This window comes from Daucus carota, chromosome 2 (genome assembly GCF_001625215.2).
Source record: "Daucus carota subsp. sativus chromosome 2, DH1 v3.0, whole genome shotgun sequence".
NCBI lineage: Eukaryota > Viridiplantae > Streptophyta > Magnoliopsida > Apiales > Apiaceae > Daucus > Daucus carota.
In genome coordinates, this window is record NC_030382.2 from 48,344,632 (window position 1) to 48,368,192 (window position 23,561).

General features: G+C 34.2%; 5 protein-coding genes across 5 annotated transcripts; 2 read left to right on the forward strand and 3 right to left on the reverse strand.

Annotated features, from left to right (window-relative positions):
* Window positions 1-165: 165 nt before the first annotated feature.
* On the forward strand, window positions 166-2,670 carry LOC108205898 (uncharacterized). Its single transcript, XM_017376019.2, has 2 exons — window positions 166-1,741; window positions 2,048-2,670. Exons 1-2 carry the CDS (start codon window positions 1,707-1,709, stop codon window positions 2,649-2,651), a joined length of 639 nt encoding a protein of 212 aa, XP_017231508.1. The 5' UTR covers window positions 166-1,706; the 3' UTR covers window positions 2,652-2,670.
* A 2,215-nt stretch (window positions 2,671-4,885) lies between these two features.
* LOC135150780 (E3 ubiquitin-protein ligase RHA2A-like) lies at window positions 4,886-5,738 on the reverse strand. The gene has a single exon (XM_064087890.1). The coding sequence runs from the start codon at window positions 5,662-5,664 to the stop codon at window positions 5,149-5,151; it is 516 nt and encodes a 171-aa protein (XP_063943960.1). The 5' UTR covers window positions 5,665-5,738; the 3' UTR covers window positions 4,886-5,148.
* Window positions 5,739-8,588: 2,850 nt separating this feature from the next.
* On the reverse strand, window positions 8,589-12,721 carry LOC108206064 (2-oxoglutarate and iron-dependent oxygenase domain-containing protein CP2). Its single transcript, XM_017376237.2, has 9 exons — window positions 12,312-12,721; window positions 11,716-11,763; window positions 11,164-11,340; window positions 10,921-11,071; window positions 10,718-10,804; window positions 10,467-10,591; window positions 10,233-10,351; window positions 8,914-9,025; window positions 8,589-8,820 (listed from the first exon to the last, which is right to left on the reverse strand). Exons 1-9 carry the CDS (start codon window positions 12,624-12,626, stop codon window positions 8,785-8,787), a joined length of 1,170 nt encoding a protein of 389 aa, XP_017231726.1. The 5' UTR covers window positions 12,627-12,721; the 3' UTR covers window positions 8,589-8,784.
* A 4,002-nt stretch (window positions 12,722-16,723) lies between these two features.
* On the forward strand, window positions 16,724-20,677 carry LOC108209921 (fructose-bisphosphate aldolase 1, chloroplastic). The gene is made up of 6 exons (XM_017381136.2): window positions 16,724-17,076; window positions 17,919-18,188; window positions 18,315-18,424; window positions 18,547-18,637; window positions 19,176-19,445; window positions 20,099-20,677. The coding sequence occupies exons 1-6, from the start codon at window positions 16,921-16,923 to the stop codon at window positions 20,375-20,377; spliced, it is 1,176 nt and encodes a 391-aa protein (XP_017236625.1). The 5' UTR covers window positions 16,724-16,920; the 3' UTR covers window positions 20,378-20,677.
* A 786-nt stretch (window positions 20,678-21,463) lies between these two features.
* Window positions 21,464-23,555, reverse strand: LOC108209922 (palmitoyl-acyl carrier protein thioesterase, chloroplastic-like). The gene is made up of 6 exons (XM_064087891.1): window positions 23,175-23,555; window positions 22,956-23,089; window positions 22,755-22,868; window positions 22,501-22,669; window positions 22,289-22,357; window positions 21,464-22,208 (listed from the first exon to the last, which is right to left on the reverse strand). The coding sequence occupies exons 1-6, from the start codon at window positions 23,511-23,513 to the stop codon at window positions 21,870-21,872; spliced, it is 1,164 nt and encodes a 387-aa protein (XP_063943961.1). The 5' UTR covers window positions 23,514-23,555; the 3' UTR covers window positions 21,464-21,869.
* Window positions 23,556-23,561: the final 6 nt, after the last annotated feature.

Genomic DNA, 23,561 nt, shown 5'->3' on the forward strand with positions numbered 1-23,561 from the left:
TCTTGTATAGTTTAGTTAATGGGCTCAGTTCAATATAAAAACAGATGGGTTCACTTTAATTTTAATGAGTAAAAATAAAAAAAAAAAAATAACAAAAAAATTTATAATATTATGACTCATGGTGGGCTGAAGCCCCTGAGCCCACTTCACATCTGGGTGTATATATTGCTAGCGATAGGTCAGGTTTGGTAGAACTTCAAGCTTTCCTCACCCAGATTAGATGCAAAAGACCAGAAACTTGTGCAGATCTCATCTACTCGCTTCTGCAATACACCTCTACACAGTTTTTACATATCTATATCTATAATTAGAACGAGAGAGAGAGAGACAGAGAGATGAATAAGTGGGAAGAGGTAGATCTGGATGAAGTCGATTGGATGGTGTGATAGGGAAAGAATAAGTTTGTACTAATAATTTCTGTGAATCAGGAAGGGAAGTTACAAACGTTATCATCTTCTTTCCTATTCCACCCATCCCATTGATTTCATCTACTTCCTCCCCTTCCCCTTTTTTCTTAGCCTTCCTTTTTCTTCCAGATCTAAGATTGGCTCTTTCGTTCTTATCTTTTTTGGATGTAATATTATTAACCTTGTTTTCACATCTTTCTATTAAGTTGCACACTCATATATGTATTTGATGATATATGAGCATACACATGATTAATCACTGAAATTACATATTGATAAGATGTGATAACTTGAAATCCTACTTCTGTTACAAAACATGGCAACGAAAGACTTGTAGGTAGGGTTTGTTCTCTTTGATCTGACAAATGACATTTGAGTTTAGATTAAACCTTTGCTTTCGTTAGTAAGCCTATTGGGCAGCCGTTAATCGTTATCATATCCGTGTTGTATGAACTATGAACTGTGCCTAATTCTCATTAGGTAACTATGAACTCTGCCTAATTCTCATTAGGTGGGCTTGAATCGGATTTATTACTCTCACATAAATAATAAATAATAATAATAATAATAAGTCCCTTTTTAATTATCACATTGCGTAAAAAACACACATCTTAGGAATTATATTGTGTAACTTGTTTGCATGCATACATCTAATTTTTTACTTAAATTAAATAAATGACATAAAAATGGAAAGTAAATAAATTAATAAAATGTTTGGATTTAAATTTGAAGCTCGGGAGAAAAATTAGCGTTCTCAACTTTTAAAAAAGACTAGCATTCTTGACATAAGCAACTTCTGCTTTCCGGAAACAACCTTGTTAAATTAACAATAAGCAACTTCTGCTTTACTAATTGGGATTTGGATCTCATCAGTGATATATTTGAAGAGAGAGATCGTGATTGTATTTTTAATACAGTGGTAGAGCAAGACTTGGACACTGATGTGTTGAGTTGGAAATTGGAAGCTTCAGGCCAATTCTCAGTTAAAAGTGCTTATAAAATGTTACAAAAACAGAAAGGGTACTGGGAGCAGAGTCTCGATGGTGATTTCTGGAAAAGATTATGGAAAGTTCCAGCTCCTCCTAAAGTGCTTAATTTTGTTTGGAGGGCGATTAATTCTGCTCTTCCTACAAAGGTTCAATTGCAGTCTAAACACGTTCAAATTAACAGTATCTGCCCAGTCTGCAATGAGGGGGATGAGTCAATATTACATGCTTTGGTTCAGTGTAGGGTGGCAGCTAATTGTTGGAAGTGTGTTGATCGTAACATTGGAGGAAATGTGAACATGGATTTCTCATCATGGTTGAAGGACAGAATGGAAGGACAGGACAAAGGTAACATTGCAAAAGTTGTAACGCTGTGTTGGTCGATTTGGAGAGCCAGAAATGATTTAGTATGGAATAATGTGCCTGTTTGGTTGAGAGAAGCAGAAGCTGCTTCTGGCTTCTGCTTCTCTTGACCCGTTTGTGTAAAGAAGTAAAAGCACTTTTAAGAAGCTGAGAATGCTAGCTTCTCTCTCACGGCTTCTGCTTCTTTTCCAAACATTTTATTAACTTATTTACTTCTCACTTCTACTCCACTTCTTTACTATAAGCAAGAAGTCACTTCTTTTAAGCTAACCCAAACGGCCCCAATAAAAGGTGGAAAGATCTGAAAATTGTTGCCAAGGCGTGGGAATATCTTTCACAGTGGACAGCAGCTCAAAGTAGGTCTTCAGGACCATCACTTCAACCTTCATTTCCAGGTGATGGTGCAATTCTTTGGGTAAAGCCACAATTAAATGAAGTAAAGATATCAGCAGACGCAGCAGTGTTTCAGGACCAGGGCCAGTCAGGTATAGGTCTTATTGCTAGAGACCATCACGGACATCTTCTTTTAGCTCGTACCAGAAGCTTTCCAGCAGTGATAAATCCAAGTTTGGCTGAGGCAATGGCGGTTAAGGAAGCATTAAGTTGGGCCAAAGAAATGCGGGGGAGATCAGTTACTGTTGAATCTGACTGTTTGGTGGTAATTCAAATGATCCGTAGTGCTGCTCCCATGAGATCAAGGGTAGGGCAGGTAATAGAGGAGTGTAGAAAATTGGTTTCTGATATTAACAACTTGAAGTTGCAGTTTGTAAAACGGTCTGCGAATATGTCAGCTCACGAATTAGCACGTGGGTCACATATGTATCCTGATCGTATTTTTGATTGGATTTCTGTTCCGATCAATGTCAAAAAATGTATTCAGAATGATTTGATTTAATAAAATCTTGCATTTCGTCAAAAAAAAAAAAGAAGTAAATATTAAAAAATATGTATAAATATGTATTGAATGCAGATGAGTAAAGTAATATGATGTTGAAAACAAAATTCATTCGATTAATAAATGAATTTATCCCGAGATTACATATTCAACTCAAATGTTGATAGATTTAGAAATATTATAGTAAATTAAAATATTTTAGAATAATATTTCAAATTATTTTTATTGAAAAATTGATATAAAAATGAAATAAACATAGGACAAGAATAAACGTATAAATACAAAATATATGATAGATTGATAGTTATATATACGTGGTTTATATATAAATATCATGTACTCATATTGCTCGAATTATTCATAAACAAACTCATATTTGACTCATTTATTTATATATTGTTTTGACTAATTTGATTTAGAGCATCTCTAAGGGCTAAGACCTGTTAGGTAAAATATCTATGTGTCATCTGAGTGGCACTTTTAGATGATATGTAAAAAAAATACTCTCCAACCATCACCTTTTAGCAAAAGAAATATAGATAATTATGTTTGATTCAATAGATTTGTTGAACTAGGAAAGCTATTATGTATATTTTTAATTTGACATAATTATACATAATCCCATTGGAGTGTTTTTCTCAAGTGTTAGCAAAAAACTTGTATAAACAATTTACATAACCATTATAACTAACAAATTTAAAAAACATCTTTGGAAATGTTCGATATTCTCGAGATGAGTTGGAGTCGAAATCCATAACTGACCATCAGTGGATAAAAGCTAAATTCTATAGGTAATCATGGATTTGACCTCACCGGACTAACCGCTAAAGGCTTCAGGTACCCAGCCCGAGCCCAGTTCATCAGAATTCAGAAAACCTACTCAAACACCGCTGCATGGTTAACAGTAGACCTGACAATTTGGTACACGACACGAACACGATACGAAAAGTTTGGATTTGGTTTTCAATATTTTGTACACGAAAGTACATGAATACGAAAAGTACATGTTACTATTAGTGTCGGGTTCGGTTTTTGATATAAGTACACGAACTAAATAAATAAATATAAATTAAAAAAATATATTATACTTATTTATATATATTCTTTAATCAATTTTAGTTCTGTTATTTCAATTCTGTTATCTTATGAATTTATTATATGTCTAATCTATTGTTTGTCATAGAAAAATTGTAAAAATAATAGATTTATTGTGAAATCCGTGTACAAATGTGTATTTCGTGTACATTTTACACGGACTGTTCGTGGTACATGGAAGGTACACGAAATTTTTCGTGTACTTAACGTGTACGGTTCGTGTTGACACGAAATAATTCGGTTCGTGTACGTGTTCCAGAACATGTACACGAAACTGAAACAGTTCGGGTTCAGGTTTAGAGTTCAGTACACAAAAACACGAAAGTACACGACACCAACTGTTTGCTATGTATAGTTAACAGTTCTGACTCCTTTTAAGTTTTTATCGATTCTCAAGTTGTGTTTGACAGGTGTAGTGTATGATAATTGGTCGAAAGAAATGAAATTTGAATTGTAATCTATACTATAATATAATAAGCCAACATAGGTATAATTTGTAGTCGTCCAAATTTTTGGTTTGGTCATTTTCCTTTATAACTACACGTCTGCAACAAGTAGAGTTCTGTTCCCCTTACATCATTAAACAGTTTCATACTGTTCAAATTACAAACACTTTGTCATTAATCAACCAATTGATAATTAATTAAATTTTTAAGAGTGAATATAATCAGCCAATTAATATAATTTAATAAAATTTTAATTCATTAATACTAAAACACTAATAAAATAATATTAAAATTTAAATTATAAATAATAAATATACAAATATATAGTCGGCCGTGCTTTGCACGGGTTTAAGGCTAGTATAATTAAATATTTGAAATAGTATTATTTTTTTCATATTCTGTTTTTATAATTTTAACCCTCCTGTCAGGATCAGGAATAAATATTTCATTTCCTATCGTCCCATTTCCAATCAAATCGCATCATAAATAATTTATATTCAATCATTTAGTTTTCATATTTACTTTCTACGCATCATTTCATATTGATTTTTCATTCATTTTATTTTATTTCATCCATTCGTCCTAACCTAACCAAACAGAACATTAAATTCCTCATCTAGACACCTACTTGCTATATATTTTATAACTGTATATTTATATTTTCCGTTCTCGCCAAAATATAAAAAGGTTGAATTAAAGTTTAAAACAAGATTAAACCATATAATGTAATTTACACCAGATAAAAAGAGCTGGGCAATATACAAGCTAGAAAACTCGGCAGAGATATAGAATTTTACAAACTAGAAGTGAAGTCGTTTAGTTACCGTCCTAAAAGGAAAAAAAAAAAAGCGCTGTAAATGTACAAACTACCCTTCACTCTCGAGTAAAAAGACGACAAGTAAAGGCTACAATTACAAAGACTAACTTTACATGTACAAAAACTCATCAAGTAAGCTTCAAGTCAAAGCGAACCAGTTTAAGAGATCCTCGGTCACGCGCCGCTCTTTCATACCCACGCGCTCATCGGAAACCTTTAACGGCGCTCTACACAGCGGGCAGTTGAAGTTAAGATGATCCAACCACCCATCAAAGCACTCTTTATGAAACACGTGGCAGCACGCTAACTTGCGCACATGATCACCTTCACTAAACCGGTTCAAGCACACAATACAATCCGAACCGGAGACCCCTTCATCTTTAGTATTAGTACTATACGTGTAAGAAAAAAGGCGGTTGATATTGAGCTGCTCGGCCAGGACTATTAGACCGGCTAAGCGCGAACCGATCGGGTTGAGTGCATTATTATTATCATGCACCACCTCGTGGCTTGAATGAAAATGGGGAGGAGAAAAAGAGTGTAGGATAGCGGAGGAAAGAGAGCGAAGATAACTTACGCAGTTGGCGATGAGAATAACAACAAGGATTGGAAGTGATTCCGATGAGACGTTGGTTAGCTCGTTTTGTAAACCCATATTTGTAAATATTTGTGAATTAGAAATAATAGTACTACTAGTTTGAAGTTTCTTAGCTTAATCCCAACATCACTACGTGTGTGTGTTTATATACCCAAGGAAAAGGAGGTACTTGTAAACTATTGCTACCAATCGGCAATAGTCTGTCACAATAATTTCTATTACTAAAAAATTGATATGAGATTTTGCATGAATATTTAAATAAAGTCATATCATTTATATTAGGAAAAGTAAATGTTTCAGATAATTATTTCAATATTTTTACCTCTTCAGTAAAAATTCGCTTGTAATTAGTTAAGAGCACTTGTCATTGAAGTTTGAACAATTGTTTTTTTTTATATTATACCAAATATAGATACTCCCTCCGTCCCCCTCAATTGTTTACATTTTATTGTTAAATATGAGATAGTAGGGGTAAATAGTGGGTGTAATGATGAGAAAAACTTACTATTTATAGTAACGTAAGGAAATGAGAGGGACATCCCAAAATATTAACCGTAAAAAAATGAGAGGGATAAACGGAGTACTATATTTGACACAGTGTTAGCAGGATTGATTATCAAAATCAATAATTAAAAAATTAATTCAATATCTTAAGTTATAGTTGTGTGGTGTGTGATACTCTCAGTTTAAATGTAGTTAAATATTTTGAACATCTTAGTAAAATAAATATAATGAAAACAAATTACAGTAAAAAATAAACAATATCATAATAATAATGGATAGAGTTGTGACCTAAGTCTATTTTTTATTTAATTAAATTTCAAATCACGACAAAAAGTTTTTATAACCAAGTTTACTACAAAGTATGAACAAACGATATATATATTCTCCAAAATCCATGTAACAACTCATCAACTCCCATGTCATATATGTTCCGATCTCGATCTCCCTCTCCTGATAGCCAAGAATATGACAACACGTTATATTGATTGATAAAAGAAACGTAGAATTTTACCATCGAATTCGAAACAAAGAAATGTCTAGTTGAGAAGTGACAGCGAAGGGGTGCTTAAATTTGTGTACATAATTAACAAACTGAATTAGTGTCTCTAATATCTGAAACATACAAATATGTTCACACATGAGTTGATAGTACTCATCTTTTTTTATTGTAATCTAGCACTTGATAATTATTGTTACCAAAATAAAAGACGCGTTTGGGCGGTGGAAGGTAGGCATAAAGGAGATTTGCCGTGATCCTCGGGGATTAAATTATTAAACTTCACTTAGTAAACTAATCCCTCAAGGAGGTAGCATTTAATTAATCACTACTATAATGAATTAATTACACCTAATTATAGGAGTATTAGATTAGAGTTAGACGACATGGGAGAAGAATTGAAAACACAACACCGTTGACGAAGATTTGCATATCCGCCGCCCACACTTGTTAAGGTCAATAGAATCGCTTATTACAACTTGATAATTATTTGATGATACGATATATAAAAATAAGTCGGCGTAATTTCCTCTCCATCTCGTTCGTACACAGGTTTTGTGATCGGGTATTTACTATATACATGATATAAATCGAGTTGTAAATTCGAATTTGCTGCCTAGTACATATACAAATTCGAATAACGCACTTTCAACGGGAGTTCTGTATAGAATGACGAGTGATCGGACGCATTATAGAAGGGCAATTCTTGAATATATAAACGGAGAAAGGTGATGGGACTTGATCCCTACTCCAATTACTTAACTAATAAACAGATTCATGCACCGTAAAAATGAGGACGTCAACTTACATTACGTATTATTGTAAAAAATATTTTCGCATCTGTGTAAATTTTGATGAACCTTCGGTTGTCTTTTTCGCCGGGTGCAGGCACCGGCAACAAATATATATGCACAGGGTACGATTTTTATTTTTTTTTGAGAAACGTGACTTATAGCCTTACAAATGAGTATCTGTTCTAAGATATTCTCGGGGTGAGTCAGGATCGAAACCAGTACCTGGGACGTCTAAGGATGAGCTCTTAACCATTGAGCTATCCAACCGTGCTCCACAGGGTACGATTTTAAGTTAGGACAATTGTTATACTTGCAAGCTTTTATATGGAAGATTTTAAGTTAGGACAATTGTTATACTTGCAAGCTTTTATATGGAATTCCTGAGTTGCTTTTTGTACTTCATCTAACATTAAGACCGTTGGACTAAAATTATAACTTAATGTGACTTATGTGATGAGCTGAGAGTTTAAAATGTCAGTTCGGATAATTTTAACTTATTAAAGACATAAAAGTTATTAAAAATATAAAGATAAAAATACCAATTAAGTTACTGAAAAAAATACCTCAAATTAACTTCTAACTTTAAATCAGCTTTCGACTTATATTTTATTTTAACCCACTTATTACACACACATACATTTTCAGCTTAAAATTGAATAACTCTAAGAGGCTCCTTTTCCGATTCAATGTACCTTGTAACTTGATTACTGATTAGCTTCGCGCAAGTAATTTCTTTTATTCATTATTGCACTTTCTATAGATTTTCCAATCATGTAAAACTTGATCAAAAGTTTCCACGAGTTCCTCGTGAAAAGAAAGGTCTACGCAAACCTCACTCTTTTAAGTTTTACTTGCAAGCAAACATATTTGGTAAAAAAGTTTATTTTATTTTTTTTGTTCACTTCTCAACAAAATAACAATGGCAACTTACATATATATGGCTAACCACGAATCAGGTTGTCAAACATTTGTTGTATTTTGGTATCTCGAAATGGATTTGAATTTCAAAACAGATTACAGGCCCCAAAGCACGACTCCAGCAACAAGAGCAATATTTGGTTCCAGTTATAAAACCACGTTATGTGCTATTTTTCACTGGTATGTCATCATTTCTGAATCTAATTTTATATTTTCAGTTAATAGCACCACCACTGCATTTGCTCCAACAAAGCAACTACAAGATTCCATGGCATATAATAATAAAATAATCAAAAAATATGCATGTAACCTTCTTTTTTGTTAGTTTTACATACGTTTTTTTAGGTTTAGAATTTAAGGGGGGTGGGGGTGTTGAGGATTTGAACCCAGACAATGGTATGTCCATATACGAAGTCTGCTATATCAAGTTTTTATTTTCCTATGCGGAAAAAGCAGTCTAGCCTTTCAAGAAGCAGCCCCTCCTACTCTTTTCTGTAGTTCCTGGGGAAAAAAAATTGAGTAGAAGAAACGGAGATGAGGATACTTGCAGGGCTTTTTAAGGTACCTTCTAACTACTAGACATGTAATACATACCAGATTGATGGCAGCAATTGATAGACGCTGCCTTTCTTTCTTTTCTCTTTGGCACTCAGCGCACCAACTTGGTGCGTGCCTTTCGTACTTCTTCATCTCTCTAAAGACAGAGCTGGATTCCGACAATTGATACAGATTAGAGAGCAACTTTATTAAGATTTAAGACATACTTGATCCTATATTGAAAAGGACGATAATAATCATATAATGAAACAGACAAATGTTATAATTTATTTATTTTTGAAAAACAAGGAATCAAGGATGCATGCAAGGTGTTCATTACCAAACAAAAAAACGCACCAAGTATATCCCTCTTAACGCGCGGGTCTGGGGAGGGTAAGATGTTCATTGATATACTAAAAACTGGCTACGCAAAGACTTGACTTTCAGATCAGCAAAAATCTGTGAAACTTAACATCTTCAAATGTATAATGGCTTACCACAACATGCCAAACATAGATTACTTTTGACTGACTCTATTCTATACGAGTTGTCACCCATCCACAAAGGTGATCAAAGGAGTCCTCTCAATGTGTGGTGTTTGAACTACAAAACACCAACACCACTCCAAAACCTTAACACACACCATTACAGTATTCCCTATTCTATGCCTCCACTAATGTGTATACAAGGCTCGATCTAAGACAGGTCCCATCCTTGCAAAACCCTTTTCAGAGAACTGAGCTAGAGTTTGGCACATTCCATTGTAACATAACACAAAAATAACCATTACATAATACCCTACTCCACATTCCCCTATTGTGTATTTAAATTAAAATTAATACCCGTCCTTGAAAAACCCTCTTCAGAGCAATTAGTTAGGGTTTGGCACATTATATTGTATAGGGTTTAGCACATTCCATTGTAACGTAATACAAAAAAGCCAGTCTTATATATATATGTAAACTGAAAAAGTTAAGAAAGGAGGGACGGGTTAATTTATTAAACCATGACCACAGGTAGTTACAACTTTATATAATCCATTCATTTCAACAAACAAGTGGTAATTTAAGATCTGATTAATGATACTTTAACATCTGCACATAAATGAAAACAGTAAGGTTTTGATGATAAGTAGCATTCTCTTTCGCAAAAGGAGGCTTACCCTTTTGATAAGGAGAATCTTTATAATACTTGACTAAATTTTTTAAAAAAATTTCATTCAATCACTGAAATTTTGTATTCATTTCTTAGTCATACAAGCATTTACTGAAATTTAGTATTCATTTCTTAGTCATACAAGCATTTATTATAAAGAGCATGTTAAACTTTCAAACAAGTTATAAAAGTCAAATAAGTGAATAAAAGGATTTCTGTACCTTCTGCACCATACAAGCATATTTACTCTGTGCCCAGATGTGGTTGATCTAGCACCATGGCGATGACGACCACGATGAATAACAGCACGCCCAGGGACATGTGAGTAATCAAAAATTTCCTATGAAAACACAAATATCAAATGAGCCTAAATTAGTGAAGACATCCCAATACCTTCCTATGATATAAGTTCACGAGCAAAATTTTGAAGTTTTGACAGACTAAAATACACATACCTCTGGCTTACTTTCCACATTTACATGCTTATCACATCGCACACCACGGAAGAACAGCTCACCACCAGAAAATTGCTCGCCCAAGCAGACATTCAGAGTTACTTCAGAGTCATCCACATGAAAGCCTGCCATGGAATAGTTGATTAAATTTTGACTTGTTCAAGGCTAAGCTATCATTTTTATAACATTAGGCTAACAGTCATTGAGTGATAAATTATCCACCAATGTGATAGGAAGTCTAGTTCACCTACCAAGATCCGCATCTCTATCTGTCCCATACTCAACGACAAAGCCATGATGTGAATCGAGTGTGGCTCCACCAACTTCAGGAAAGAAAACTGCACAAATCATATATCGCATCATTAAAAAGAATTAAGAAAGCAAATAATTCAGTTTATTGACCAGATAAGATCATTTTGCTTCAATTCAGTAGATATGAGCACATATTTAATACTTTTAGACATGGGACGTATAAAATCTTCCATCAACTTGTCAAGCATTGTTTCCAGGCCAAAGTCATCAAGAACAGCACCATATGCATTCATTGTGTTTGGTCGCATAATTCTGAATTTTGTATCCCGTACCCAACGCTCAAAGTGTTCCACCTATGCAATCAGAACCTGATGAGAAAACATAAAAGCTAAACTAAAAAGTAACTGACAGAGCAGATCAAAATTTTAACAGTAATAGATGATACCTCATCTAGCAGCATTTCACAGAAACGTGGCTGCAGCATTTCAAATGTTAAAACCCCTGGAGACGGTTCTGATATGATACTTCGAAAAGCCTCCTCTGTGTTCTCACTGATGGCCTTGGTAAAAGAAGATACAAAGAAGGCTGCGGGATTCATGTGATAAAGCTCCCGATGCATAGGCTGCGAAAGAAACAAGGTTACTCAAGAAAGGAACATAAATGTTTGTGCAGACTGCATGATCTATGGACTACAGCTTTTCTAGCTTAAACTTAAGCTTATTGATGTATGGCCTAATGTTTACATAGTTATACTTAGTGTTGCTTAGTCAACTATTGCAATTTACTCCAAACGAATATAACTTTATCCCCAACACCGTCCAGAACACTTCAGGTCAAATTTGATACAATCCTACCTCTTCCACTAAAAATTTCGAGAGGATTATTTAGCCCAAGATTTTTCGGATTAACTTAATCAAATATCAAAAGAAAAAATCTTCCTTAAACAAGTAAAACTTCTGTCTAGCAGTACCCAGCACATTAATAGCATGGATTATACCTGATAGTTGGACATAATTTTGTCCTTGTATTCCTTGTTCTTTTTGACCTGTTAAATGGTAAATAAAAGAGTCAAGCTTTAACTGATCATAGCATATGCACAAATCCTTCTCACAAAAAAAACAGCAAAACCAGGTAAATGCGCTAAAATACTTATCAAAAGTCAAGACACACATTTTGCAAACTCAAGTTTATATACCACAGCTAACCTAGTAAATTAAGCCTAAAACCAAATTTATGGGCCTTTCAACCCCCTTGCATCCCCCCCCCCCCCTTTTTTCCCGCTACAATTTCGTGTTTTCCCATAGCTATGAGTCAATAATCAAATGGAAAAACACAAAGCTTAAAAAAATTGTGCAATTTCATTTCATCAGAATGTAGTTAATAACGCTGAAACTAAAATCAAGAGCATATAAAACATAACCAAAGCCCTCCTAATATTTCCGCTAACCATCCACTTAAAAAATAATAATATTCTGTTCAATTTCCTGCACTTGCGAAAACCTAAAAATCTGTGTCGAACAGACAATTCAAATCACAAACTAACATCCACACACATACAAAACACAAAAATTAATTATAAAAGGGTAAACTCACACGACTGCGTTCACCGTCCGGCGCGTAACGCAGGAGAAGCTGGCGCATATAATAAGCCTTGGTACTCCGATTGGCACCGAGCATAGTGGACGGCAAATAACGCTCGAGAGAGCTGTAAAGGAGGGGATTAAACTCCATTTCGATGCCATCGTATCGATCTGGATTGTGCTCCGTGTTAGGGTTCAGGCGAAGACGGAGATGAGAAGGCGCGCTCGACGGAACGACGCCGTTTCCGTGGCTGTTACTTGCAGCAGACGCGTCGGGAGCCATGGGTGAGTGATTGTCTTTCCTCGGATCCACTGCTCCGTTAGACATGGTAACGGAGGGAAAGCAGTGAAATTGAGAATTAGGGTTTGCAGAAGTTTCAGAGTGCTGTTGCTATACTTTATTCATTATTTACTTTATTCATTATTTTCTCGTAAAAGGTTGGGACTTTTGTCTACGTGGACTTGTGGATATTGTTGACACGATGTCGTTTCAAACATGAAGATTCATTGTTTCTTCTTTCTTTTTTTTGTCATAAACGTGAAGATTCATTATTCATCCTTTTTGAAGCAATTCATTATTAATCCTTCTTTCTATGTTAGATTTGTGTCAGATCGGTGGTTTTTTATGCTAGATTGTTGACTAAATAATACTCCCTCCGTCAGTGGCGGAACCAGGATTGAGAGTTATGAGCGCTGAACTATTTCGTTATCCACATTTTCATAAATAGTTTTGTCGACAGTATAATCATATTATCATTCAGTCATGCATCTCTCATCCTATTACATTGATAAGTCTTAATTGTTTTTATAGCGGAAAAAACTCTCTCGACAGTAGCAATGACAACGAGTGAAATCATAGCTAACTCAACCAGAAGATAAACTACGGGATAAGCAATGTGTCTGTGTGTATTAACCATCATGACAGAAAAATTTTCTATACTTTGAAGTCCATATTACTCTTTATCCGCTTTTTATCATTTGAAATAAAGTGCCAAATCATTATGATTCTTTGTTGTAAAGCTTATGACAAATCATTAGTAATTGTCATGATAACTTTCATCAAAAGAACTCTGTTGAGTTAGGGTAGTATCAAGCGTGTGCATATGACTTATGAGAGCATGTCCAAAAACTTCTTCATATGGGCTTTTTAGCCAAAATTTGAAGAATACGGAGATGAAATGAACTCCAACAAGCTCCTAGTACCTCTTCAAAAACTTAGGAGCTCTATTTGCTTCCTCAACAATGAGGAGCACACTCTCCCTCCTAACTATATGTTATATTATTTTTCCTATGTTCAAAGCACTCAGCATGCATGATACAGTTTGTAGGTATGCATATTTTAATAACAGATATAGATAGAGAGCTTTGTAGGAAATATTGTTGGATATGTTGTGTAATTTTACCTCTTAAATAGTTAAGAGTTGATTGTTTATATTATTTTTAGAGAAAATTTAAGGAGTTTGTTGGAGTTGCTCTGAGTATATCTCTTTGAATGTATTTGTTAATTAGATTCTGTTTAGACTAAGAGCCTTCTTTTTTCTTTTTTTTTACAATAATTTCCCCCTTAACATCACAAATTCAGCGGGGGCTGGCAAAAAAATTTACACTGTTTTTTCAAGGTCAGGGAGAGCTCTAGCCTCCCCTAGCCCCCCTCTGGTTCCGCCACTGCCCTCCGTCCCCCTCATTTGTTTATATCGGGGGACGGGGGCTCGACACGCATTCTAATGCTCTCGTAAAATGTAATTTGATAAATTATTTTGGATTTTTTTCTTCTGAATAAAAATTTGATGTTTATATTTTTATACAAAAAAGACAAATTATAAAAATAAATTATAGAACTATGTTTTATATGCGTCTTAAAATGTATGTCAAGCCGTGCAAAAAAAACTGTAAAAAAATGAGAAGAACGGAAGGAGTACAAACAAAAATATGTACTTGTCAATAAAAAGCACCCGTTTCACATTCACTCGAGGAGGCGATGATTTAGTAGCAATGGGTAATAAAATGATTTTTTGGTACATCACATTCATGTATGATAATTATTAATATTTTGTAAGAGCATTATCAACAGATTAGCTATATCATGTCTTAAGCTAAAATTTTAAGAAACATGGACAAAAATTCACTTCAACAAAGTCCCTACTCATTTCCTAAATTTTAAAATCTACTTTTCATTCGTCATAAATAGGTAATCCCTAACTCATTTCTCATTTGTTTTTTAATGATTAAATATTACACTCTCACTTTTTGGACACTCTTTCCCATATTTTTCTTATTATCTTTTTGTTGAAAATTTAAATTTAATACTATAATAAATAGTTATTGTTGGAGTTGTCAATCAATATGGGATCCCTGTTTCTTAGAATTTGAATTGTATGATATTTAATATGAGTTTGAACGTATTTTCAAAAATATGATTGTATTTGATTGTTATTATTAAAAGTAAATGATATTCATATATTGGTGAACTTTTTATATTTTGTAAAATTATATATATATATATATATATATATATATATATATTTATTTATTTATTTATTTATTTGAAATTTCATTTGAAAACAATGTTTTTTCGTGAAAAAAAATGAAATTTTAAGGAACGTTGTTTGAAATCTGAAAAATCTACATTGAATAAATTTATTCAAAATCAGTTCATTAAAATTTGTTAACATAACTGAATAAATTTCCTAGATTACGAGGGGCCCTTCTTTGCGAAATCACATAACTCAAAAATGTGATAATGATAATTAAAAAGTAAAGAAATGTAGAAACTGAAAATATAAACAAATTGAAAAAAAACAGATGACGCCTATTGTGTTTAGTGAGACAACATATCCCTATCTATCACGTTGACCAAGTGAATTACATGATAGATTCATATATCTTAAATATCTTAGCTCATAAGAAGTCGTATACATTAATTATTATTAATTTTCTTTATTACTAATAATATATTTAATATGTTTGTGATGTAATGGTCTACACAACGATTTTATCTATCCGGTAAACCTGTGATGTATCGATTTGTTAGACAAACTGATCACATATATGTGGATATATTTATACATTGATCACATACATCTGGATATATTTATATAATTGCATGTTCGTACGATCAATATAATTTAAATTCAAATTCAATCTTATTTAACATTAAAGATGGTGAGACTTTGTAAACCTTATCAATATTATAAGGTCCAGCATAAATAATAGGTTAAACATATGACTATACACTCAATTGTATATACATACTACATCCTATCACTATATTCACTGAGATTATACTATTTAATCTATATTGTATATATACACGTAATGTCAAATAATACTTAGTCCACTCTAAGTCGACAAGATCATAGTACATGATACATTACACACGATCAATGTCTATCGCAATTCACCATTTCATTTTAAAAATATTTTTTTCTTTTTATGTAAAAGTCATGATCTTTTTCATATAAATCATATCCGACTAACGCAATTATGTATATATTTTATTTATACTTAACTATATACTTTTTAAAATATTTCTAAATAACCTGAATATCACATTCATTTAGATACCAATTTTTAATATTAGTAGACTTAACGTTATATTATCTTTTTATTCGTGGTAATGTTATATTATCTTTTTATTCGTGGTTGACAGATGGCACTGCAGAATTTTGACAATTATGATAACAGTATTATAAGATAATCGGATTTCAACCGTTTTAAATATTATTTTTTCTTAAAATAATCCTTTGTTGTTCTTCACGTGTTTTTCTTTTCATATTTTGTTTTTTTTTTCTAAATTTTTTTCATATTTTGTTTCATAAAACTCTTTAAACCTTTATTACTTATAAACATGTGTGCATGCTTGTATGCATGTGTTATGTGAAAATATAAACGATACAAATTATTTTTTAACAAATATGAGATCTATTTCCACAATCTCAGCCCAATTTCGTTCAATTAGAACTTATATACACGCACACACACATTCTTAAAATGAAAAATAAATACAAAATAAGAAAAACCGCCTTTATATAATATCATCTCCCACTATATAACATCATTCGTTCAATTCCGAGACCTATAAAAATCTCATTGAACATATTTTAGACAACTCAAAGAAGCAAATTTCAGTCTCATTATAGTCCACCGCGAGATCTATCACAGGCTCCACGACCCTTCTCGCTTTCCGCATTTATATTTAGTTTTTATTTTAATGATTTGTATTACTGTAAAATCACATATATAAAAATAAAAATATAAATATTAAAACTACATTATATTTTATTTAATATCAAAAAATATAGACTCCAGCACCCCCATTTTAAATGTCTCTATATTAGTATAATATAAATATAAATATCGTAATTTACTCATTTGTTTAATTTCAGTAAAATGAAAAGGGGTGTATTTGTCATTTAGGTGGGGATGGAGATCGCGGTAGTCCCTAGTGTGCTGCTCTGTCTTGTTATTGATGTGAGTCCTCGAAATTGCGGACTATACAAGGAGAGAAGATCGAAGGAGAAAACAACGTCTTCTCATTTCATCACCTAACTGCCTCTTTGCTCCTTTTATAAGCCACTCTCTCTCTCCTCTCCCTCTCTCTGCGCATATACATACGAGAAGTTATGGCGGCTACGAGTGCTGTTAAGCTGAACGCAACGTCGTGGATCGCTCAACAACCCTTTAACCAACGCACTGGATCCGCCTCTTTTTCACCTTCTGCTCGGAGAGTCTCCGTCGTTCGTGCCGGATCTTACTCCGATGAACTTGTCAAGACCGCTGTATGTATTCATCTCCTCTACTCATCTCTCTCCTTTTTTATATATAGTGTATAAGTCGTTTACATGTATGTGCTTCGTGTAAATGAATGAATGTCAAATTTCTTTTACTATCGATTCAATCATTTTTAAACCTATTCGTTCTGTTTGATGTTTCATTTCTTAATTTTTGCATCAATTTAGTATCATTTTTACTGTAATTCACTCAAATAATATAATCCCGATGTCATTTTTCTGTTGGTGGGAAATATACTAATTAGGCAAACACCTTTGTCATAACACAACTTGCTTACTATTGCTATCCAAACAACAAAGTTGATTATCTTTTGTAATTGTTTTTGTAAAATTTAGAATAGGCAAATTTTCCCTTATCGTTGTTTGTTCGGTACTGTCCTTTTCTCGATCACCTTAAGTCTTCAATTTTATATACAAAGGATGTGCTATTGCTTATATGCATAAAAGTATCTGCCATAGTTCTTAAATTGCTTTCCCTAAATCGCGGTAAAACTTTTTCATGTAAAAGAAATCTATGAACTTATTATCTTTTAATGCTATAAAGAAAACCTTTTGAATACTAAGAATTGTTCATATGAATCATAGCATTGGGAATTTTGTGTTGTATCATATATTTTTTTAGGTTCACATTCACTTTACATTCATTAAGAAGAGAGATCAAGTTTGCATATACATGAAGCAACAGTGGTGATTTTCTTCAGAAAATTTTACCTTTTTATTTCACAAAAATCATGCAAGGTTAAGTAAACCATACAATGATGACAAGTTAACTCATCATCATTGATGTTATCAGTTTGATCTAATCTTTATTGTTTTGTTTCTTGTGATAGAAAACAATTGCATCCCCTGGCCGCGGTATCCTTGCTATTGACGAGTCAAATGCAACATGTGGAAAGAGATTGGCCTCTATTGGATTGGACAATACAGAGGTCAACAGACAGGCTTATAGGCAACTTCTGCTGACAACTCCTGGTCTAGGTGAATATATTTCTGGGGCCATTATGTTTGAAGAAACCCTCTACCAGTCAACAACAGATGGAAAGAAAATGGTTGACTGCTTGATTGAACAGAATATCGTACCTGGCATCAAAGTTGATAAGGTTTTCTCTCGCTTTCTTTTGATTACTCTTCTTTCTCTCTGGAGCATACTTTAATGACTACGTGCATATTATTTTCGTCCAAAATTATGTATATAAAGAGTTTGTTTATCTTCCACTTGTGTTCAGGGTTTGGTTCCTCTACCAGGTTCCAACAATGAGTCGTGGTGCCAAGGATTGGATGGACTGGCTTCTAGATCAGCTGAATACTACAATCAAGGTGCCCGCTTTGCAAAGTGGTATGTTATCTCTAGTCAACATATATTAAAATACCTAAGAAAATTTCCCTCTTAGTTGGTTTAGTAAAAAGAACCATTGAACAGCATGTCTAAAATTTATAGATGCGTTTTCTTTAATCTAGGCGCACAGTTGTCAGCATTCCTTGTGGTCCTTCTGCATTGGCCGTTAAAGAAGCTGCATGGGGGCTTGCACGTTATGCTGCCATATCTCAGGTGTCTCTTCATTACGGGCCTTTTAATTAGATTAATTTTGATTATTTGTGTTGAAATTAGCAAATAGAATATAAAGTTGGATGATATACAATTGTTTGGCGTAATTCATTTTGTCAAGGTTTTCATCTGGAAGGATCTAATAATCAAATCACTCTGGGTTTACAGTTGTTCAAGAATTAAAGTTATTCCTTAGTAGGCGGGACTCCTTCTACTATTCAATTTGCACCACAGACAGTCAGTATAGTGTGTTAGTGTCTAGTTTTATTCATGACATGTGGTTTTTACTGGGAGATATAGAGGGCGTCATTATGTTCAAGCTGCTTCTATAAGAGGTTTCTAAACATCTTCATTTCCCTTAAATCACTATGCAAGGCTACACTTGCTGTTTTGGTTGTCTAAATTTAAATGCTCACTACCAATTTTTCATTTTGCATGTCTAGTATTGTCATATATGAATACTGAATATATATTTATTCTTTGTTTAACTTTATTAAATAAAACCTAAAAGTTTCACCATTTTTTATGCCATATTCTGCAGGATAATGGTCTTGTGCCCATAGTAGAGCCTGAGATTCTTCTTGATGGTGACCACTCAATTGATAGGACACTAGAAGTCGCTGAGAAAGTATGGTCAGAAGTCTTCTATTACTTGGCACAGAACAATGTGATGTTTGAGGGTATCTTACTCAAACCAAGTATGGTAACTCCAGGAGCTGAACACAAGGAGAAGGCTTCTCCAGAGACAGTTGCCAAATATACACTCACTATGCTTAAGAGGAGAGTACCTCCTGCAGTTCCAGGAATCATGGTACGTGATTTCAGTAATTTCTTAAATCTGACGTTTTTGTTTTTACATGATTTTAACCTATATGTATGGCCATGATACGCGATTTAGACGATGACCCAGCAATTGCTGATTATGAGCTGCAATCTTTAGTATTAATGGTCCAAGAGACAGATCTTATTTGAATTGCTGTTTGGCCATATGCATGAATTTGATGAAACAGAGTCTTTTTTATGTTATAAAAGTATGTCATGGTCATGAATTGAGAACTTAGATCTCAGGTCTTATATACTTGGGTGATTATCTTTTCGAGAATTAAGTACTTGGGTTGGGTTCTTGACAATCTTTTAAAGTCAAAAAGTCAATTCGTCATCTCTTGATAATGAGCTGCAATCATTGTGCTATCCAATGAAACCAATATTATTGGAGTCACTACCTGGCCAATGTATGAGTTTGATGCAACATTAACTATTTATCATGTTTTAGAACCCAAAGCTTGGATCACATTTCTTGAATACTTGCCAAAATAAATAAATTAAGCACCTTGCTTCTGTTCTTTTGATCTCAACTTATAGTCTCCTCTTGAATTTGGTTGTTTTTAAGATGATAATTTAAGTTTGCAGTTAGATCATGCATTCTGGATATCCTAACAGAATACTTGATTATAATTTGTATAGTTCTTGTCTGGAGGACAATCTGAAATGGAAGCTACACTAAACCTAAACGCAATGAATCAGACACCCAACCCCTGGCACGTATCTTTCTCCTATGCACGTGCTCTGCAGAACACGGTCCTAAAGACATGGCAAGGACTTCCTGAAAATGTTGATGCTGCTAAGCAATCGCTTCTGGTTCGAGCAAAGGCCAATTCTCTTGCACAACTTGGCAAGTACACTGCTGAGGGTGAGAGTGATGATGCTAAGAAAGGGATGTTTGTTAAAGGCTATACCTACTGAGTCCAAATTTAGTGGCATATTATAGCACTTGCAGAGTACTGTTTTATCTGTACTATACCGGTGGCAACTTGTTTTTTGTAGCTATGAATGCTGAGAAAGACTTGCTCCAGACAAGTTTGATTTAGCCTACATACTTCAACTGTTTTGAATAAGGACTTGTATGAAGAAAATTTCATTTTGTAACCCATTAAAAATGGGATTACTGTCAGCTGAGAAAACTGTGTTCCATCTTAAAGCCTTTAATTTTTCTTTTAAATTTTTGAATATGATGAGATTATTGTATTATATTTTTCTTTGGTACTTCATGGTCTCAGGATCATCTAGAGCGTACTGAAGTTCTAACTGGAGACAGACATATCTCTCATCCCTAAGCTGTCTTTTCCTTGAGGGGTTTGATGCTTCATTTGTTAAGACTTTTTAGCCAGCAGTTTCTAGAGATGTTGTCGAGCATCACCGACCAGGACCGTAACTTAAAAGAACCATACTGGATGATGAAACACAAATGACCAGTTGAGTATAATAATGATAGAACATAATTTTTTTTCAGAGAGAGAATCCTTCAACTGCTCATGCTGAACATTTTATTTCATTCTAAATATTTTATATTTAAATTCCATTCTAAAATTTTAGTCCAGGATACTCAAATTTCTTTTTCATCTATATCAATATGTCATTTCAGGTACTGATCATATAAATTTTTTATATAAAAAAAAGCCCCTCTCAGAGGATTCCTATGTCCGCCGCCTGATGTTTGAGTTCTTGGATTCTTTAGCAGGATTGAGAGCATTTTGCTAAATGGAAATGTTGGAGAATCATGTTGACTGTCTCTTGCACTCTGCAACATAGAGCTACCTGTGTAAATCAGGTTTGGACATGGTATACTATCCATTTGCTTGTTACATATGTTTTTATTCGCTTTAGTTCTGAATTAATCAAGAACATATATTCTTTGTTTTAGCCTTATACAAGGGTTATTCCCCAAATTTGTGCCCAGGGGTTGATACTCTTTTGAACCGCTTTTGTTTTATCATGTAATATTCTTGTTCTAACAGTCATGCAAATTGCACCAGAGTTGGAGGAGAAACCAATACTGAATTTGCGATCTTTCATTCTTTTAATTGATTATGCCTTGCAGCTGAACATGACATTCAATTTTGTGTTTTTAATTTGTCTGCATCGTCTTGTTGCCTTGTATATATGTATGAATATAGGATATTTGTATAAACCAATGTTTTTTAAGGGTCCTAAACAATCTCTGGAATCTCTTTATTACACACAACCATTAATATCCATCATCTCATATTTTATGCAGGGGACCAAATATTAGATGAACCTTGGCACAGGTTTGGTTATTTGAATCATAATTTGCTTTCTTAATTTAAGTATCTTCTTGTTGTTTTCTGTATTCTGAATACTTGAGAAACGATATCCTCAAATCCGTCCGGGTAATTTTGGATGAGCAGGCTGAATTCCTCAAGTTAATCACGATTCTTTAGGGCGGAAATGGCTTTTTGTAAAGCTTTTTCTTCCATATTGTCCTTCCCCTAACGATCTCTTCACTTTTATGCTCTCCTTTCGTTTGGAGAAGATGTGTATACCTTAGTTCCCTTCCTTCTATGGAATTAAGGAGTCCATTTCCTCTTAGAATTTCTGAAGGTAGTGAGTATCCATTTATTGGACTGTCATTACAAGTTTGATGAACCCCATTGAAAATTCCAACTTCATCAGGATCAGCTAGGGATTGAACTACATCTGAATTGCCGCATTCTCTTCTGTACTCTAGAATAATGCTAGTCAACTGGTTCTCCTCCATAAACTTCTCCGGGATTGTCTGTAAAACCACAACATACATCAGGTTTTTCTTTACACTTAAATTGTAACTGAAATTGCATATGCATAATATTGCATTACCTCGAGCATCCACCCTACATACTTGACGTTGTTTACATGGTGGTTCATGTCTAAGTCTCCCCTCTTGGCCTATAAATTAGAAAAAAATTATTAGCTCGTTTATAGTCTTTGTAGGATTTAGACTGTGTTTATCAAGTTGAAAAAGCGATTCAAATTCTGTCTGCAGACTGCGTGAACATGTACTTATGTAAACGCTACTCAAAATTGTTAACCTTCAAGTTTGAGGTAACATATTTGGCACTGTCATCTAGTTTCTCAATCTTTTCTGGTACATCTTCTTCAAATGCTCGCTTCTCAATAAACCACGGGCCTATTTCAGCCCTCACCTCGTCTGGCATTTTTGAGAGGCGCCTGGTTTTTTGGTTCATCATTACCCATGTACTATTTTATCACTAAACCATTAGTCCTGTTGTATCAACATAACCTGTTGTAATATGGCTTGAAGGACTCGGATCTCATGACATACCTTGTTGCACGTGCATAAACGATGCCAGTGTTGTGAGATCTGAGCTGCCAGTCACGTCTCATCCCATTTTTACCTGATGCCCCAACCCAGGTGTCTAGTTCCAGGACCTCTCCCCTGCAGAAATCCATTAATACGCTTGTTTAAAACTTCATCCGCTTATGATAATGGTTGTAAATGACACGGATTAGAATAGTTCCTTACCATATTGGATAATGGTCTATTTGCAGATGCATTCTTGAGACAACCCATATGAGATCATTTCTTGTCATTCCATGTGTAGCACCAAATCCATCTCCAAGAAGTCCTGACATCCACACATGATTAAGCGCTGTTTCCTGCGTGATTACGTGCACATTAATTCAGTATACGCACTTGCATGATGCATCACCGTTACATATTTACACAACCAAACAAGTTTACCTGGAGCAGATTAAGTATGCTTCCTATTGTTGCAGTTTTGTCAGGCCCGACCTCATACGAACGAATAACAACCTTCTGTCTGTACCCGACATCCTCTTCAATCATGACTGCCTGACGGTAAGGATCACGAAGTTGCTTCGTGGTTGGGATATTCTGGCGCAGCTGCTCCACACTAATGCGGCCATTTTCACTCCCAGTCACAGATGAACAACTTGCTGGTATGCTCGTAGTGCCATTAATTTTGACATGATCCATAACCATCTTACACGAGTTGTCTACTCTTCTTGGCCTCGAACACCAGACACTGTAGCTAAAAAGATAGGACTGGCAAGCTGCCATAACTCCTATCTTGTTGAAGAGAGCTAAAGTTTGGAAAGGAGCTTGGGG

Coding starts and splice junctions, on each gene's coding strand:
- LOC108206064 (XM_017376237.2), bottom strand. CDS start 12,626: ATGTCTAACGGAGCAGTGGATCCGAGGAAAGACAATCACTCACCCATG. Junction 11,341..11,715: donor AAATTATGTCCAACTATCAG/GTATAATCCATG, acceptor TTTCTTTCGCAG/CCTATGCATCGGGAGCTTTA. Junction 8,821..8,913: donor CAATTGCTGCCATCAATCTG/GTATGTATTACA, acceptor TTTTTTCCCCAG/GAACTACAGAAAAGAGTAGG.
- LOC108209922 (XM_064087891.1), bottom strand. CDS start 23,513: ATGGCAGCTTGCCAGTCCTATCTTTTTAGCTACAGTGTCTGGTGTTCG. Junction 22,358..22,500: donor ATGTTACCTCAAACTTGAAG/GTTAACAATTTT, acceptor TCTAATTTATAG/GCCAAGAGGGGAGACTTAGA. Junction 22,209..22,288: donor ATGTAGGGTGGATGCTCGAG/GTAATGCAATAT, acceptor GTGGTTTTACAG/ACAATCCCGGAGAAGTTTAT.
- LOC108205898 (XM_017376019.2), top strand. CDS start 1,707: ATGGTTGAAGGACAGAATGGAAGGACAGGACAAAG. Junction 1,742..2,047: donor AATGGAAGGACAGGACAAAG/GTAACATTGCAA, acceptor CCCCAATAAAAG/GTGGAAAGATCTGAAAATTG.
- LOC135150780 (XM_064087890.1), bottom strand. CDS start 5,664: ATGGGTTTACAAAACGAGCTAACCAACGTCTCATCGGAATCACTTCCA.
- LOC108209921 (XM_017381136.2), top strand. CDS start 16,921: ATGGCGGCTACGAGTGCTGTTAAGCTGAACGCAACGTCGTGGATCGCT. Junction 18,189..18,314: donor CTGGCATCAAAGTTGATAAG/GTTTTCTCTCGC, acceptor ACTTGTGTTCAG/GGTTTGGTTCCTCTACCAGG. Junction 19,446..20,098: donor CTGCAGTTCCAGGAATCATG/GTACGTGATTTC, acceptor TAATTTGTATAG/TTCTTGTCTGGAGGACAATC.